Source organism: Phalacrocorax carbo, chromosome 3 (genome assembly GCF_963921805.1).
Source record: "Phalacrocorax carbo chromosome 3, bPhaCar2.1, whole genome shotgun sequence".
NCBI classification, from domain to species: domain Eukaryota; kingdom Metazoa; phylum Chordata; class Aves; order Suliformes; family Phalacrocoracidae; genus Phalacrocorax; species Phalacrocorax carbo.
The window spans coordinates 14,205,819-14,224,920 of record NC_087515.1 but is presented as its reverse complement, the minus strand read 5'-3'; the positions used below and the strand labels follow the sequence as shown (position 1 = coordinate 14,224,920).

The following is a 19,102-nucleotide window of genomic DNA, read 5'->3' as shown; positions in this document are numbered from 1 at the left end:
AAAAAAACACAGAATGCAACTCTGAAAGCTTTCCTATCCTTTGTATTTTTTTCACCATTACAGAGATGAAACACACCCTTTTACATATGCAGATTAAGCATGCTACCCAAAAAAGTGAGTACTGCTCATATTTGCCTCCTGGGACGGGGGGGATGAGGTGGGGGCAGGGGAGGGAAGGCAGGTTGTCCAAGATATTTGAAGTAGATTCTGCAGAAGTTGAAATTCAACTACAAAAGCAGGTATTCATGAATACAGTTTGCTACTGAAAGGTCTGACTCAGAGTGGAAAACATCATTAAAAGAGACAAAAGCACAAACTGGCACAAACATGACTCTGGCCATTAATACTAGAAGCTTACCTTGTTTTAGAGACCTGATCCTCAGAGGGAAGGAATGGATTATTGACGGTTGCAGACGAAGTGTTTCCGAAGGCCGTGAGGCCTAAGAGTTTGATCTGAGAGAGGCCGAGTGTACTGGCATCCCGAGGACGATGGAGACGGAGGCAGACAGCTGAGGCAACTTCAGCTTTTACCAGCTGGATTTTTATATACGTGAGACCACTTGTGATAACAGGAGTTGACAAAGGTAACATATTGACCCCATCTGCGCTTATTTCAACAGATACTGATGAAGGGCAAGCTACAGAGTAAGATAAGAAGGTTTAATACTATTTAGAAATCTGTACTGGTTTGAAAGTTAAGTGTTAAACATCTACCCCTGTCAAAGATACATAACAAGATTGAAATAATCGCAGGCACGCTACTACAGAACTACAGCTGAGGTATTTGATCTGTGCGATAGTATATGTTAAAATGCATAAGCATTTTGATACATGGTGTATACAGTTTATTTCAAGAACTTATGATGAAGGGAAGTCCTATCAGTGTAAATGCCATGTTTCCCTAGCAGGGCTATGACAGTAACAGCTGAAAATCTCATGCTTTATTTGAACGACCATACAAACCCATTTTGCCTGGAGATCCCTGACCAATATCATATTCTCACTAGGGGAAGTTTTCAGAAGTCTGGCAAGTTATTTGGCATATTTAAAGTTAACACCACAAAACACTGAGCTAGAAGAAATCAAGCAGAGGCAGGGCCTTCCATTCTCAAGGAAAGCAGAATCAGCAAGGTTTTCAACTTATTACAGTTATTCTTCAAACAACCTGCAGCTTTAGTTCCTCTTTGTACAATTTCTAAATCCTCCCCTTCAAATTTTCAAACCGGCATCCATGTCAGTGAATCTACTTACTTGCCAGAGAGGCCAGGTGAGGCTGGATGTGGATCTCCTTGAGCAGCACGGCTGCAGGAAGGTGAATTGTGAGGTCGCACCAAGCTTCCTCGGGTAAAAATATGTATGACCATGCTGCAGACCGAGCTCGTCTGTGGGGAGGAGTAGCCTGTAACAGCACTTCAGCAGGCTGAGCGGTGGGACTGCTTGAGGTGATGGAACCTTCAAAACCAGCAACATTAATATTGATTATTAATATTTATTAATAAAACAGATTAATTTACAACCTGAACTGTGGAATCCACTTCCCCGCCGTCTCACCTGTTTCAGTTTATTGATAACATCCCACGTGTAATAATGACAACTGCTGAAATGTATTTCTTTTACACTTAGACTGTTTTACAACAGGCAGTTTACATATCCACATGTATATATGCACGTGCCTGAAAATATGCTAGGGGATGCTTGCTACCAAAATCCTTAACTTTCTATCAAGAGTTCATTACAAAACCAAACCAACCAAAAGGTGCAGGTTGAACAGTATGATTAGAACTTGAACTCAGTTAATTCATAGTTAACATAATGAAGGTTTTAAGATTTAAATATTATATTGGTAACAAAGTAATTTATAACAAAATCTGCAAACCTTTTCCTTTAGAGGGGTTTGTTTCACATGAAAACCTTTTTTTAAAAAAGACACCAGAAGCAAAAAAAAACCTGACCACAGCAGCTCTTCTTTTTCTAACCTTAGCATGAGTTAAGAATGAAGTAGGAAGGTCTAGGCTATGATCTTATTTAGCAAGTAGCATGGCACAGCAAGACCAGATTTGTGCTGTTCAAACTAGAGGTACTTAGGGTGTTTTACTTTAAAGTAGCTCTAGCCTGGCCCCATGACTGAATGCCTAGTAGCAGCTGGAGGCGTATTCTTGAATGTATTTTGATAGGTTTTCGTCCCAAATGAATTGAGTTAATCTCTGAACAGTACATGATGAGAATCATAGTGTAGTAAGCGAGGACAGCCAGAAGGTTAATTTCAAAAGCACACTTCCAAAAGTAAAATATTAAGATAGATACACTCATCACAGAACATCAAGAACTGTGGCACTCTGCAAGCTGGGAGATAAGGCATGCAAGAACCCACCACCATATATGCTTAGGATTTTTACTACTTAAAGTAATCAAGTACAAACATTTGCAGGATTCTTAGATTTACCTTTAAGGAATTTGTGAAGAGCAAGGTAAAAGACTTCTAACGGACCTCTATTCTCCCAAATAAACACTTTTTTTTGTTTTTTAAAAAGATTTAATTTTTTTTTACACTCTTAAATTTGAACGACAAGACTGAATGGATTGGTTTCTTGTCCGAAAATTTCTCCAGAAATTTTAAGTTATCCTTTCCTTTTCACTTTCTGACAGTGAGACACACTGTATGAATACATTCATGGGCTGTGCTAAGCTACTGGCCAGCAACAAAAACATTAAGACACTGGTAGTGAAAAGGAGCTTTTGATATTGATATTAGAGTACACCTACATCTTAAAACACAAGCATTTTAGTTAAGTGGCAGCCATTGTACTGATACCACAACAACATTGCAATTTTAACAAACATTCCTGCAGGCAACATTGGAGCAACCAGGTGCAGGTGTGACAGTGAAAGCAGCATCAGCAATATCAGCCCTATATCCAGCTTCTGCTGCTCTGTTTGACCTAGCTCGGGCTCATTCTCTGTCATCGAACTTTGCTGTACTTCTGTAACAGCTCCATCAAATCTGATATGCCTCAGGTGAAATCAGTGAGTCTCAGTGTGTCTATGGCAGATGGTGGCTTGGAACTGGCTATGCCCTGATCTAGGGGAGGAGGAAGGGGCCCACCTTGACACATGACCACATCAGATACAGATCACTCCCTTTTCTTCTTTACCCTATCCACACAAGGTCTCGTTACCTGTGGAGAAGTGGTTAACCTCCTCCCCCAACATCATCTTGAAACAGCAGCAACCCTTCTGTTTAGAATATTTAATAGTATTGCAACATTTGACACTATCACAATATTTTTTTGTTAAGAACTTGATAAAGATTCAAATGACCAGTGGATATTAATGTAACAGAAACATGTATTACTTACCCAAAGGTGCAAAATTGTGAATTCCTTCTGCATTGTCAGGCTCAGAAGCTAGTACTCTAGCTTTCAAACTGCTGTCTGCTGCTTTGGTGGGACCAGAATCAAGAAATTTCATAATAGTCGAAACCATACTTCTTGCTGTATTAACAATAGCTCTTGTGCTCGTTACCATGTTGTTACAAATAAGCTGAACACCACCTGTGTATAATGCGGGCCAGGGGGAAAAACAACACTGTTCAGAAGCGTGTAATAGATTCTAAGCAAGCAAAGGCCTATTTAGTAAATTTGTTCCTCCAGACACATATCTGTGTTCCTTCTTTAAGCATCAAAAATATCTAGAATCAAACTTTTACTTGACGCAGCTGAAGACAAGACATTCTTACCCATATCATGGAAAGCTTTCAGTGCCTCACTTGTATCCAGCACTCGTAAAATGAACCAGAGCAGTGGCTCAGATAACTGACAAGTGGCGAGAGAACCCTAGAAGAAAAAGTTAAGAAATATACAGTTGCATGCAAAATTAACATGACAGAAATATGCATTAGACTCCCCGTTTAGTAGGCAAAAATCCCAGAGAGGAAATGCCACCATAGTTGACCTCTCTACCACAAAACAGCAATGTCAGGCTCCATATGGTACACTACTATAGGAGAGTCTTTGTGATAAGGAAAAGATGGAACTACCAGGAGTAAGCAGATGAAGGGAAATAAGGATACTGAGCATTTAAAATACCACTTAATATAAACACAATAAATGCTTGCCATCTGAAGATAATACAGCATTCAATCCATTCTCAAGCCTTTAGCCAGGAACTTTTATGAGAATGTCAAAATGTCACTGCAGAAACTTGCTCTCTCCCGCTACCATGGCAAGGGAGGGAGGCTTCCTAACTTGAGCACCAAAGTGAAGTGAGGTTGGAAAAACATTAACATTTCTTTTACAAAGCACTAGTTCACTTTTCTGAACTTATACTAAGTTACAATATCATCTAACCTATAATTCCCTTGAAGCACAGCAGACCTAAGGGAACTTACTTGTCTTCCCATGTACCCACAGGCCATGTAGGTAAGAATTGGCTGAAGCATCACTTGCACTGTTGTTGCTTTTTTACTAAGTGTTGTCAGGATAGTGAACAACCCATCTCCAACTGATATTGCATCCAAGCCACCATGAAAGTTTTCATGTTTAGTGAGATGTAAGCCACTTGCCCCTTAGTGAAAACAAACAGTTCAAAGGTCAGAAGCTGAGACCTAACAAAACATTACAGAAGAGAACTCAAGGAGATTTAACATTCTTTTCAGTTAAATGTTCACATGGATTTTAAAAACTGCCAATGGGCCACTTTTCAGGATCATATAAACTATTAGTGTTCCCAGATACATGCCACCTTCTTTACAGTATGAATAGGAAGACCTGATCCAGTAAGTCAGGGAATTTAAATCCAACTTTAGATAAGATCATACAACTGACTTTAATTAGTGAAGGAAGTGTAAGAACTACAAGGATTGGAATAATTCCTAGCTAGAAGCAACTAACAACTATTTAAGATTTTTTTCAGATAATAATAGAAGTGCACTTGTGCAGCCAAAAAAACCCCAAACCATTTAACATACATATTTCTATCAGAAATACCTCTCCCAGAATTGTCCTTCTCAGTATGGCAACTCAGGATTTATTCATGAGGATTTTCTGGATATCAGTATTCAGCAATATTGATTACCCATTGCTGAAGTTATGGATGGAAAGCAAAAGAAAAGTCTTTCTGAGCAAGAGATTACCTCTGTAAATACAACTGCCTTACAATGCATATGACACCAGTCTGGAAGAGCTTTTAAAAGTGGTTTTAGATTTGAGTGGGGTGAATGGATGGAATAATCCTGCTCCATTTAGAGAAACTGGAGTTACACTGACAAATAAAAATAATAAATAACATGTTCAAGTGATCTTTGGAACATGCCTTAGAGAAACATTCTGGCAGGAAAATTGACAGCTGTAGCACTTTAATCACCCTCAAGCTACCAGGAAAGAAAATACTGATAAGCACTGGATGCATGGAGATAGACAGATCTGAATCCTGAAGACTTGGCCTTTGCATGGTCTAGAAAAGTTAAATGGAATGAATGATGAAGCTGAAGCTAAGGTAGGTATGCTGTAAAGACTTTGAGGCAAGGAGAAGGTAGTACAGGAGGGGACTACTGTTACTTATATGATTTTCATTGTCTGTCAATGACAAAGCATAAAAACCTAATAAAATAAATAGACAAAAAAAGGGTCATAAAAGAAAATCCAACAAATGTTTTAACTTCATGCAACAAGTGAATTACTCAAGGCCAACCTGGTTCCTGACCAGCTGGCTTGCCAGGTGCAGTAAATTAACATTAGCATAAATTTTGACATCAGAGCCACTACTTATCAGTACACATCTGCAGACATCATTGTGTTTATTTTTCCTGGGTAGCCGGTATGCTGCACTAGCGATTACACATTTACTACTGTATGCCGATAACTGATTTTTGGATCACATATAACCTTGGCTGCAGTCTTGGAGAAATATTTTCTTCACAGAAATTGTCTGGAGAGAGCTTAATGCAGCTCTTCATGAAGGAACTAAAACCACAAATAGCTGTGTTATATCTTCCCAAAATATACATACAAATTAGTTTCAATAACCTATATTAGAAGACCTTGGGAGAAACAATCCACTGAAGGGATCGGCTGGCCCAGTGTCCTGAATTCAATGAAAAACATTTTGAAACAACACTATCTTTCCAAATTGCCTTTTTAAAAATGCAAAACAACTGCTGGACAGAAATTGGTGGTTTAGAAAGACATCAATGTTGAGAAGAATTTTTGAACTTCACCCCAAAGAAACACATATTGAGCAGTAGCCACCATTCCCAGAACAAACTACTTTCAGTGTTCATAGCATATTTGCAATGTGGCACCAACTATGCGGAGTAAAGGAGAAGACATTCTGGAATTAATTTCAGGAAGGTTCCAGCAGTGCAATCAAGGCTCGTCAAATCCTGCCTGCTGTTTAATTTGACTACTGGAGGTTACTGCTTTTTCCTCAATTGCTTTTATGCCAAAATGAACCACTGGTTTAACATGCATGTGCTCTCATCCAAAAAGTATACTGTTTTCTGATAACAGCATTGGTTAATGGTTTCACATCTGCTTTACATCTAGCACAGAAAAGGCCAGAGGTACTTTCCTGGCAACAAGAGAATCACTATAAAGAGAACAAAATTTTGCAACTATTGCACCTGAAATGGAGTACAAGCTTTTGGCCTATCCTCCTGCAAAATGTTTTTCCAGTTTTACACATGCAGTAATATTGATGGTATTTCAGTCATTTGTTTAATTTGTGCAAATAAACTCTATGCTATCATCACAGCTCACAAGTCACAAAGATAATCTCTCTGAGAACGTGCACTTTAGGTATATGTCTGACAAAGAGCAACTTTGCTGTTCAAAGTATCATCAGCTTCCTCACTTGTTCATATCAGGAAGATCCCACCCACAAATACATGACTGGAACTCCCAGAACATGACATTAATGGGATTTCTGGTAAAATAGAGTAATAGAAAAGTTGATGTGATCTGTGCAAGGGCCACAACTGTGATTTGTCTTTTCCAGAAATGATAAAAAAAGGAACATAATGCAATACATAGAGAAGAACTGAGATAACGTTTATAGTACAAACTGAAGACTAATCCTAATCCTAATCCATGCAATCTTCTAGATGGGCACAGATTGAAATACAGGAAATTCCATTTAAACACAAGAAAAAGGCTTTTCTACTTTAAGAATGATTGAACATTGTAAAAAGTTGCCCAGAGCAGTTGTGGAGTTTCTGCCCTTGGGGAACTGAAAACCCAGCCGGACGACGTACTGAGCAACCTGCTTTCTGAGGCAGCCTCTGAGTTGACCCTGCTTTGTGCAAGGAGGTTGGACCAGACAATCTCCAGAGGCCATTTTCAACATTGACCATTCTGAGATTCAGCAAATTCAAATGCCGAATGCATTCCTGTGTGGTTTTATTACTGTCTCCCACCAATGGTAGGTTTTTTTCCACATACCTGTCCATCATGTCACTTCTTACCAGTCTCTTTTCATCATTTCTGTGACATATTCTTTCATGTATACACCTAATTTATGAGTTCATAGAACTTTTAAGTGTTTTACCACCCCAAAAGATCTTCTATTTTATTTACAGAATACCTACCAATAATCATTGCCATAGCACTGCTGTTACACTGGCCAAGTGCAGACAAAATCTGGCTCATAATTTGTTGGTTGGCTAACACCAAGTCTGCCACATATGCAGCTGATCCTTGAATATTAGGGTTGCTTCCGTTGCCATCTTTGCCTCCTGAAACCTTTTCTTCATCAGACACACTGTCTGTAGTACTGCTTGCTACTGGAACACGGGCACTATATTCTCGGTTACTGGAAAGCGGCAGTTGAACTAAAATGTTGACCAGCTTTAACAAATCAAACATAAGTTGATCCCTTGTCATTTCTCCACAAACTGCTTTGGCATCACCTGGACGGATAATATTGGCAAAAAGCCCTCCAAAACACGCTCGAGCACCCACAGAGCTGTCTGAGCCACTGCGAGACATCACTTTGTCTGAACATGTAATGTAATGATGCACAAGGAAGGTTACAGACTCAATTACTGCAGAAATAGTGCTAACTGATACAACTTCAAAATTCTGTTCCAGGGTAAATTCCAAGAGTTTCACTTGTGCATCCAAGGGTCCCTGGCCCGTCTGGAAAGCACCCCTGAAAGAAAAAGAGGAAAAAAAAAGATATTTCATTGTTCAATATTAACAAGGTAAAGAGGTTTGCTTGATTGGTTGGTTTTTTGCTTGATTTTTAAGAATCAAAAAGCAGAGCAAACTTTCAATAAATAAAAAACCACACTTTTTCAGAAATGCATGTTGAAACACAATCTGAGCTTTCACATGGGTCAAGCACTCATAACATTTTAATATACTGGTCATTACACAGCCTGTAGAATCTGCTCATGCTATCACCTTTCTGATACCACTAAGGATTAAAGTTTCCTTTGAAAAAAATCTAGGAGCCTTTTTTTTTTTTTAATCATTCTGTTAATTTTGTAGGTAAAGGCTTGGAATATAGTCCTCTTCAGTTTTGAGTGTAAAGTTTTGTATGCTTGCAGGGAAACTTCATGGGAAGAAGTCATCTGATACTTTAGTATCATTAGGGTTATTTGTTTTCTAACAGGAAATCATTATGGGTTTTTCTTCCCACAGATTTGTCTGTGTGTTTGTTTTGGTTTGTTCCGCCCCGATGTAGAAAGAAGAATGGTCAGGTTTTAGCTAACTACACATAAGACAGTACTCCAACTGTCACAGGTTGGTGCTTATAGGTTATTTGCTTGAAGAATGTCTTTTAGGGATAAGTTTATGCTCCCATTTGTTTTTACACTTATAGTGGGGGTCTACAAAATGAATCTTTTAAATCAGTATAAAATAAAACTGGTGCTAATTCTAGATGTGTGAGTTACTGATTTTTGATGTATTCTTTATCTTTTGACACTGATTCATCTTAATATAATTTTTTTAATTAAATACAGACGACAGTTTATAGAAATAGTCCTGGAGAAAATATTTGGTACTTAATTAGTTCTAACAGTAAAATACTGCTTTTCCCCAAAATCAGTCTTATGCTTTGATCAGACATGGCATACTTAAATAATTACCTGAGGTTTTAAAGAAATAACCACCTATACTCTTTTCTGCTGCTTTGCTTCCATTTTATGACATTTCAGTCCCACCTTTGGTTTGTCTCAAAAAAAAAAAATCTAACACATTTCAAAAACTATCCTTTCAGTGGTATCACCAGCCTCTTTCAAATAAATTATGGCATGCAGACACACATTCCAAGATTCACTATGAATTAATGTTTTTACTGTATTATGTCACTTCCTGGATAAGTGATTGATCATCAGTGTAACCTGGTAAACACCACCCATCCATTTTAAGTTACTACGGTAAAATCTCTTAAAGAAGGCCGAAACTGTTTCCTGTATGATTAAACAATAGATAACACCAAAGTGCCACCTGCTGGGAAGCCAGAAACTGAGGAAGCTCACGCCTAAGTATATGAAGCCTTTGTCTGGGGATGAGCAGACTATCAACACCAGAAATAAATGATAATGCCTAATGTACTTCAGACCAAACAATTGCCACATTTCCGGTGTACTGCTGTATACACAACGGTCCTGTGCCCATCTACCTAGCCTGGAAGAAGCGGAGCTGTAAAAGACAGGCCATAAGCTCTTATCCCTCCCCTGGCCAGCAGCACTTCTTCTCTACACTAGCGGGGAGACAAGACATCAATAGGCCCTAGAAGGAGAGTGGGGCAGTCCAACCAATTGTTTAGTGCTTCTGTTCACTGTCCCTCACAGACAGCTGTGTATGGATTCCAGTCACATTTTTCCACATGCCAGAAGGAGCCCAGCTGCAGCTGGTAGCATGCAGCAAGAGCAAAGATCTCGTCCATTTAAAACCTGACAGTATGACAAGGTGGGACATATGCCTGTCAGGTGTGATACACACACAGATTTTAAAGACAAGAGGGTATGAAAGGAAAAAAATAGTTAAGATTTACCTTTCTGTTGAAAGTATATGTATTAATTTCAATAAAAATTCACTGAACATCTGAGGACAAGTTGAAGAAAGGTGCACTTGTAATCTAGTAAGAAATTCTTGCATAGCTTGTGTCGCTGTTGGCCCAACCTAGAAGGAAAGGCATTTTAATAACTATTATATAAAACTGATATGTCTTCAGGAAGATTAAGTTGTATCTAACAAAAAACATTTTCTACCAACAGAAAAGCATTATTTAGCTTAACTTGCTTTCTGAAAAAATGTACAGGGTTTTCACAAGAGAACTATCCTGTATCAATTTGTATTAGGTGTTTTTCTATTATTAACCACGAGGAAAAAGCAAGTCAGTCAGTTCTTTGCCTAAGACTCATTTTGCAGCTTGAGACTATCTTTTAAGCAATGAAAACTATGCTTCACACACAATACATTTCTGTACTAATCTGAATGCTTTTTCGCAAAGTACATATTGACATATAAGTGCTTTAAATTAATGGCACTGCACAATGTTTAACTTCTGGGAAATGCTGTATATTTTCTGGAAAAATTTCTGGAAAATACTGGAAATACCAGGTGTTTTCTGCCTCCTAAACTAAGTGTTTCTGAGACTCCTGTCAAATATTACATCCTAAGTTACTTGGGGTTTTTTTTGTCACTATTCACAGGTATTTCAAAGACTGCAAAAAGCAAAACAACATGAGTTGAAATTAGCAGAAACAGTAAACACCACATGAATTCAGAAAGCAGGAGGAAAATAAGCATAGTTTTAAATTCTGGAATTGTTAGATATTTAAACTTAATCTTCATTGGCATTTTTATCCCAACCCAACAATTTTTCAGGAAATTAACTGAACCGTATTACTTTTTTCATGCCTGCAACTAAGAAATCCTAACATTGAACACATTCATTGACATACTGCACAGTATCCTCTCCCTGTGGCAAGTCTCCAGATAGTTGTAAAAACATACAATCACTACTCAGAGTGTAGTGCCAACATGAACTTCCCTATAGTTGCCCATCAGGACCAACTAAGACTGTAACCAAAAAAAGAAACGAGCCAAGGGTATAATACATTATGAATAACACATTAATGTCAAGTGTATTAAAATCCTATTACAAAGGGTTTTTCTCTTAATTGCTAGTTACCTGTGGACTGTGTTGATTTGTTCCATGAGGATTAGTGCCGGAAAGAAATTTCACTAACACATGAATGAGGTTTGGATCTGACACCAACAACTGGGCAGTACTTTCCTGAGCTCCAATGGCACTGCTTGGACCAGCTTAAAAATAAAGACATGAAAATTAAATCCATAATCTTAAGCATGAAGTGTAAATCAAACATTTATACTGTATATCCCTTATGCTTAACTCATGATGTGTAAATATTCTCAGCAAGATCAGTTACCAAAAGCTGCTTCCTCAGGACTACAATTCTGAGTGTAGAGTTTTCCATTAAGTACAGATATAACCACCCAACTGTTCCATCAGTGTTCCAAGCTTGCTAAGACAATATTCCTGGAAGTAGAGCTTCATCTTATAGAAGAAATACATTCAGACATTTTGATTTTTCTTCTCTTTGCTAGTCCAACACCTTTATAAGGCTTAAGTGCATTTGTTAGTTTGTCACACAAAGACCAGGTGTTCTATTACCCTGTAAATAATCGAGATATTTTTGCCCTTTGCACATTCAGAGACTTCTCATTGACTGAAACTGTAGGGAGCTTAACAGGTAAGAACTTTAAGGACCAGAAGAATAATTAGAATACACCCTTCAATGATCAAACAAATAAGCTTTATTAAACATGAAGTCTTACTGATTCAGTAGTGGTATATCAAATCAATTCACAACACAACTTCAGAAATGCATAGCTACCTACCGAATAAAATTACATATTCTTATAATACTACACCTATCTAAATGAAGTTACATGTTATTACATGCTGAAGACTAGATCTCTTTCAGACCATCTCATCACACACAAAAGATTAAACCAAGAGGAAATGATACTCTGGTATGAGAGTTTGGCTGGCATCCCTTTGCATCCAAGATAAGATTCTTAATTAGGGAGGCCACTAAAAGAACCAAATCCTGAACTTCTTACTGGTCGTTCTGTTTATCAGTGACTTCATCATTCACAATAATTTCCTTAAACTAAGGAAAGTTAAAGTAAAGATCCCAACCAGGAGGGAAACATCTCAATCAAAAACAGAATTAAACCCTGACTGCTCCCATCTCAGTTGAAAAGTTTTCAGTGCAATGAAATTAAAATAGTACTGGAAAGACACTTGCTACAAGAAGAAATCCTTATGGGAAGATGGAAGGAGAAGATAATTCACTGTACATTTTCCCCTTTTCAAATGCCGTTTTATTCTCAAACTATAAAGAGATTTCTTGCTTTAGATGAATGCAGAAAACTGATGCTTAAAGTATTTCTTGAACAGCTGTACAAACCATTTTGCACTGATTTATCAACATTAGTAGTGGAAAAAGCCTATATGGCTACGACTGATGGCGTGGCAATAGCCAGTGTTGAATAAAAGCAAGAAAGCATCCAACAGCATTCCAGTTCCATTGTATTGTAGGCAATAAGCCTTCTCTAATTTACATTTGATAGTGCAAAAGATAAAAAAGCTAGGCCTTGCCTGGGTGGAGGACAAGTCTGTAAAAAGTAAGCACACAATTTCACAGGTTCTCTGAAATAAAAACTGTTTCAGAACAAGAGAGAAGCATTCCATTGCAGGACATGCCTTGGAAACACGACTCTGGGTGAACTGATCAAGTTTCTTTGCCCCTGCTGAATCTGCACCCCTGAACATTTACTTAAGTAAAACATATCATATGCTGATTTTCCCTATAAGAAAACTCCATAGTTTTTCTACTGTTTCATGATAGGGTTGATGCTGTAAAACAATAAATACATCTTAATCACTTCCTATGTTATTTTTATATTTTCCACTTAACAGCTGAAAGTATCACTACAATATAAAACCTCACTTTCTTCTACATTATATTTGTGGTCTGACATGTTTTGTTTGCATTCTAACCCGGATTTCAGGATGCATCTACATTATCTCCTCTGCCAGGTAGTCTTTATCCTCAAAGCACTGCTCTCAAACAGTATTTCTGGTGACAACAATGGCAGATAAGCTAAAAGGCATATGAAGAAAGCACAAATAGTTCTTGCTAAAGGAACAGATGAGTAAATGCATTATGAGAATAATTTGACAGATGACAGCTGTTTACTTTAGAGCAACTGTAGCTCTGAGAAATTTTTCCTAGCCAGGTGTCACTGTAGATTTGCTTCTACCTACCTTTCTTTACATGACATTAAATGGTTCTAGATGTCACCCATCAAATTATAAGAATATCTTGCACTCCTCAGATAAGAGTTTCTGAATCACAGAAATCACAGAGCATTGAGGTCTCATTCTGAAGACATTTATCAGCACATAATGGCATAATGATCTGCCTTAGCGAGTGGGTGCTCATCAAATCCCAACACAGGACAGTTCCCAAAGAGAATCTGCCCTATACTCAGGTGGGAAAAAAACCCTAACCAAAAAGATTTGATTACTACTGGAAAGATCTGGAGTTTTGGAAAAATAATTAAGAAACAGCTTTGAAAATAACATCAGGATGAGATCTCTAGAACCAACTAATTTCTCAGGACAAGATCTTCTAATTCATTGATCTCTTGAAGAAATGGTGATGAAAACTTTAATCTTCAGAGTACAATAGTGCAGAAGTCAGAAATGGGTTCAAAGAGACTACCTGTAAAATGCAAATAAGGCAAGATCCTGATCTAGAATGATGGAAAAACATGAAAAAGCAATGCCCTTCCCCTTTTCTTCCCCTTTCATTTCCTTTCCTTTCTCCTTTTTAAATGAAAGACTGAGGGAAACAGAATATCTGAATGTGAACATACGTATCAAGTAACAATAATGAATTTCAACTGAATAAAGCAAACTCTAGAAAGAGGTTCTCCAAGAAGGCTTTGAGATGCAATGGTATAGAGAAATAGCAACAGTGGGATTTTCTCAGTGCTAAAATGCCCACCTGCCAAGAAGTTAGTGAATCATCTATGAACAGCTACACCTCTAAGTTGTTTTCAGTTTCTGAAACAGCAAATAATACTATCTAATGAGAATTATGTCAAGAAGAGGTGCCTTCTTGCTTATTTAAAAGGCATATTGCATCTAAAGAGGTTTATTATACCTGAAATCATCTGATTATTTTTGGTGGTGGTATTTTAATCAGAGAAGATATTCTATAACCTCATTTAACAACCATACACATCTAGCAAGACTAACCTAAAATACTCCCAATGAACTGTAATAGACATCTTAGTGATTTAAAAAAAAACACTACAAAACAAATAAATCAACCAAACCAAAACCGTAACCATAACCCTTACCATAACTGTATTGACAGTGATGGTATATAAGCAATTTATACTTCCTAGCTTAAAAACATTACAGAATTAAACAGAATGCAAGAGAAACTTGACTCCAAAGAAAGCTGACATGTCACTTTCTCCAGTCTCAGGAACAACTTGTCTTTAAATTGTTTGCTTTCTACTTGATGTATATATTTAAAAAAACAAAAAACAACAACAACAACAACAACACCCAAAACCCTATCTCTTCTGGAAAGCATGTCCTTGAAAATTTTAAGTGATGAGAACTCCTGTGAGACACTGTCTGTAATGTCTTAAGAGACTATTATTAGTCCCAGTTCTGAACTGAAGCACACAGAAACCAAAATTATTGGGAAAGTGCTCTGACTGATCCCACCTTCAATTTTCAAGAACTGAACAGAGATTATTTCACTTCTTCAGTGTGACAACTCAGTGCCATTGAGGCAGAACACTATCTTGAATTATTAGCTGCTGAGGAATCCTGGCACAAAAGTTATCTGATGGGTGCTTAAACTTATTTAGTTCCTGGTTCTATCAGTGAGTATGGGAAAAGGGGCAGTTATGGGATATATATCTGTGTTAATCCACACACATGTGTATAAAAAGAGACATACCTTCAACCCTTTTCTTATACCCTCCAGCAAGCTTGCGCCCCTAACCCTTTCCAACTCAACACCCACCTTGGACACACAATCCTATATACACAAAAATCTACAACCACATTCACATGCTTGCGATGAGTCACAGTAGTTCCTTCTGAGCAGCATCTCATTCACATTGTCACTTACTGATCTCAGGCAGTTGCCTAAGACACACCTGCAAACACACAGCTCCCTGTCTGTCAGTGTCAGAGCACAAACACTGAGCCTCATACCACTTGGAAGAGATTCGCATATTGTCTCAGTGGTACACAGCATAATTTTTAGAAATTACAAGTCTACAGTTACAAATTGGAGTGTTGAAAATACGCATGGGTGTTAACTGCAGGCGCTGTTATCCTACAAATCAGGCCATGTTCTGTTCTCAAATACCAAGAATAAGATGGAGGTCTCAGTTCCATTAATTTATTCACAGCTCTACTGCTTCACCTAACAGAAAAAAATTCAGCACATTCTTGTGAGACTGATCTCTAAATAACATCACAGAAAAGCGACAGAAAGTGAAAACCTGAAGAAAAAAAGTGCATCCCAAGGACAATGATTTGAAATGGCACAGATTAAAGAAAAGATTCATAAGCATCTTTGTGGAGAATAGCTTTATCATCACAGCATGGCAAATTACTTTACAGATGTGTGATCTTCAGGTGACTCTGGGTTTCCTTCTTCTGTAATGACTGTCTTTAGTCATACGTTTGGAGTGAAAACAGAATTTAAGAGAGCTCTAACATGCAGGTTTTAAAAGATTCCAGTCTCCAAGTTCTTATTATTTGATAGCTTCCTTAGCCTTGAGAACAAGGCCACAAAAGCATTCCTCACGACAACTGTCCTATGATAGCAAGCCATTTAGAAGCTTAATTTCTTCATTTAGAAATTATATCCTTTAATTTCTATCTACCAGTCTTGTGGCAAAATCTCATTCACAAAGAGAGATATTTTTCTAGTGTGTTATGGAGCAATATACAGAACGTGAGATGATCTGGTGTGCATAGGGAAATGAAATGAAAGGGCTGGATTTCTTTTTTAATGGATTCAGTTTCTAAGAGCTTATTTTCAGATAGCTTAATACAAGCAATGACTAGTGCCTACATATTTACAAAAAGTATTCCTACTGCATCAGGAAAACATGAATCTCTCAGAGCACCTTAATCGTTCCTCTCTGCTACCTCTGCCAACAGCACACAGCTAATTCCCAAGGATCATTAGCTAGTCCTAAAATTCATTTTAGGAGACACTGCCAACCTATTTATAATGATGTTTTCTTTTACCACTAGGGTTTCAGTTTCCATGGAACAAGCAATTCAAGGAGCCCACTCTTGAAAAGCCTGAAGTTATAGAGAACCAACACAAGTACTTATATGACAAATGGAAAGTTCTGGTAGTCTTTTGGATAGGAATCAACACTCGTTTGTACACCAATAAAACAGAAAACATGAAAAAAAACAAACCCACACAACCCCACCACCCACAACTTACCATTAAGCTGCATATTTGTCATGAGAGTTAGGCTATGAAGCACAAGGCACCATGTCCGCAGTAAGGTATTAGGATACCATGCCAGAACTGACAGGAAGCTAGTTACTGAAGCTGTCAAAAAAAAGGACGTTTTATCAAGCTTTAATCTTCAGGGTATTACTATGTCTTATTTTTACTGTAAGGTGTTACATCTATTAATATTATTATTAATATTGTTTGTTGTATTTACTTTCTTTTGACAACTATTGTTCCAGGAAATTAGGAAAAGAAGCCTCATCAACATTTCACAGGAACTGGACCACAGAACTTTCTACAGTGCTCAGATCCTGACATCTCAGAGAAAACAATGCAAAGAAACTTCTGGTTTCACAATGCTCTCATTGAAGTCAGCACAACAGATTCGTTATAGCAGGCATTAATGCTGTGGACTATCACCACAAGATAATCACAGATTTTTTTTAAGCTATACAAATTACTTTATAGGAAAGAAAATTGGCATGTCTTTGTACTAGATTAGTAGACTGATGCCAAAAAGTAATAGGACTTCCCTTCGCACTGACTCCTTCAATAATAAAGAGATGACAGGACTGCATACAAGGGGAAGAAATTTATCAGAGAAGTACATACACGTGCACAGTTCACCTTAGACTAAGAAGTGTATTTTAAAAAGTCCTCTTGGGATTAACAATGAATTAAGAACCACAAACTTTACAATTTAATTGCTGAGGAAATTATGCAAATTCAAGGAATCATCTCTCAATTACATTAGCTACACATTTTCAATGTTAAGATGATAACGAGCCCAAGAGCTCTTTAACAAGAACACAGAAATTATCACAACATTGATCTTATCAAGAATACTTATCTCACTACTTTTTGCTTATTAGCAAAAATTGAATACTTGACTTCCTTACAATTCCTGAAAATTATTTTCCAATATTTAACATATTTTACCTTGGTTCAAGGAAATGACAGGTATTCGGTTAGCATTATAAAGGAAAATGTCAGCGCCACTATCTTTACTTCCAGAGGAGCTGGAATTTAGGCTTAATGTGAGCCATAACTGTAAAAGGGATTCAAGCTGGAAAAAGAGAAAAAAATGCACTATCAGACCAAACTCAAGTGTCTTTCCAGAACTCCAGAGCATAGAGAGTTATCTGTTTTACTATTAAAAGTCTTATCTATGTTCTGACGTGCTACATTTTCATTGATAACACATACACTCCTTTACTGAATTTGAAGATTCTGATAATCATAATATTCAAAGCAAATTCAGCCTAACTAGCAAGTGCTTCTGCTATGTTTTTGTAATTGATTTCTTCTAAATAGTTATGTTACTCTTCAGAAGTTTCTTCAAAAAAAAAAAACCAAAACAAACGAACCCAAAAAAACCACACAAAACTTTACGCACTGCTTAGAAACGCCTGTATCATATCCTTACATCTGTAACACTGGCTCGCATGTAAGGTTTTGGAATGTCTCAATATAGTCAAGTAATGTTTACCAGTCAACTGAAATTATTCAAAAGGCCAACTTAATTATTGGGAAACCTCCTTTACCATCAGAGAGACACTGATGCTCACTCTGAATAACTCCCTTGAGGAAAAAACTATTTAGATATTTTGGGGAAGCATCAAGGTCCTTTACCCCACAAACTGTATTTTGGATGAGATATTTAAAGAACCATTGAGGGATGAGTCAGCCACCCAATTACAATGTGAACAGGTAGGCAGGTGCCTGACCACTCATATATAGTACACATGGCATTCCTTTGTATGTATGAAGAAAAGTGTTGATAAATCACTGATGTTTTAAAAAGCAAACTTCTAATTTTAACATTTAGGATCACTGGATAATTCAGGCTGGAAGGGAGCTCTGGAGGTTAATCCAGTCCAATCTCCTGCTCAAAGAAGGTCCATCTAAGATGTCAGACTGGGGGCTGCTCGGGGGTTTATCCAGCTGGGCTTTGAAAACCTCCACAGATGGAGACTGCACACGTCGTGACACTCTTCACTTACAAACTAACAATTATCTTTCAGTGAACCTAATAACCTGCTATTAAATATGAAAATGTACACCCACTTTTCCACTGTAACAAGAAATGTCCTGTTTGATAAAAGCTTTCAGCAGCTTGTCTACTACATTATTGGTACTGTTGTCCATGACAACTTCATAAGCAATAAAGGACTTAACAGCTTACTTCCATCCTAAGCAGTGAGCAATATGGGAAAACAACTTTCAAATTTAGAGAGAAATATTATCAAAATGTTTCAGAGCTCACAATTCTATACCTGAACATGGTGGACTTGTAACATGGAAAAGAGTTTGTTGAAGCATGTGCTTAGCATAGGTATAGATGACAACTGTACAATCAACTGGGTGTTTTGGTTAGCAGCATGTAATCCTCTTAGCAATGCATCATCTGTTCCACTAGGAGACTGGGTTACTAGAAAATAAAACAAGAAGTACCAGCCCCCCCTGAATTATTTTGTAAAATTTGCTAGAAGTAATTTCTTATTTATTTCCTTATATTATATACTTAAGGTAAAGACACTC

The 19,102-nt window shown here is 37.4% G+C and overlaps 1 protein-coding gene across 1 annotated transcript in view; it reads right to left on the bottom strand.

Annotated features, from left to right (window-relative positions):
* Positions 1–19,102, bottom strand: part of BIRC6 (baculoviral IAP repeat containing 6) — a 185,244-nt gene that overhangs the window by 88,141 nt on the left and 78,001 nt on the right. The window contains 11 exon segments of the mRNA XM_064445901.1: positions 359–638; positions 1,252–1,452; positions 3,357–3,551; positions 3,737–3,833; positions 4,388–4,563; positions 7,583–8,145; positions 10,000–10,127; positions 11,143–11,276; positions 16,547–16,657; positions 17,501–17,627; positions 18,838–18,992. Of these exon segments, the coding sequence (XP_064301971.1) occupies positions 359–638; positions 1,252–1,452; positions 3,357–3,551; positions 3,737–3,833; positions 4,388–4,563; positions 7,583–8,145; positions 10,000–10,127; positions 11,143–11,276; positions 16,547–16,657; positions 17,501–17,627; positions 18,838–18,992 (2,167 nt within the window).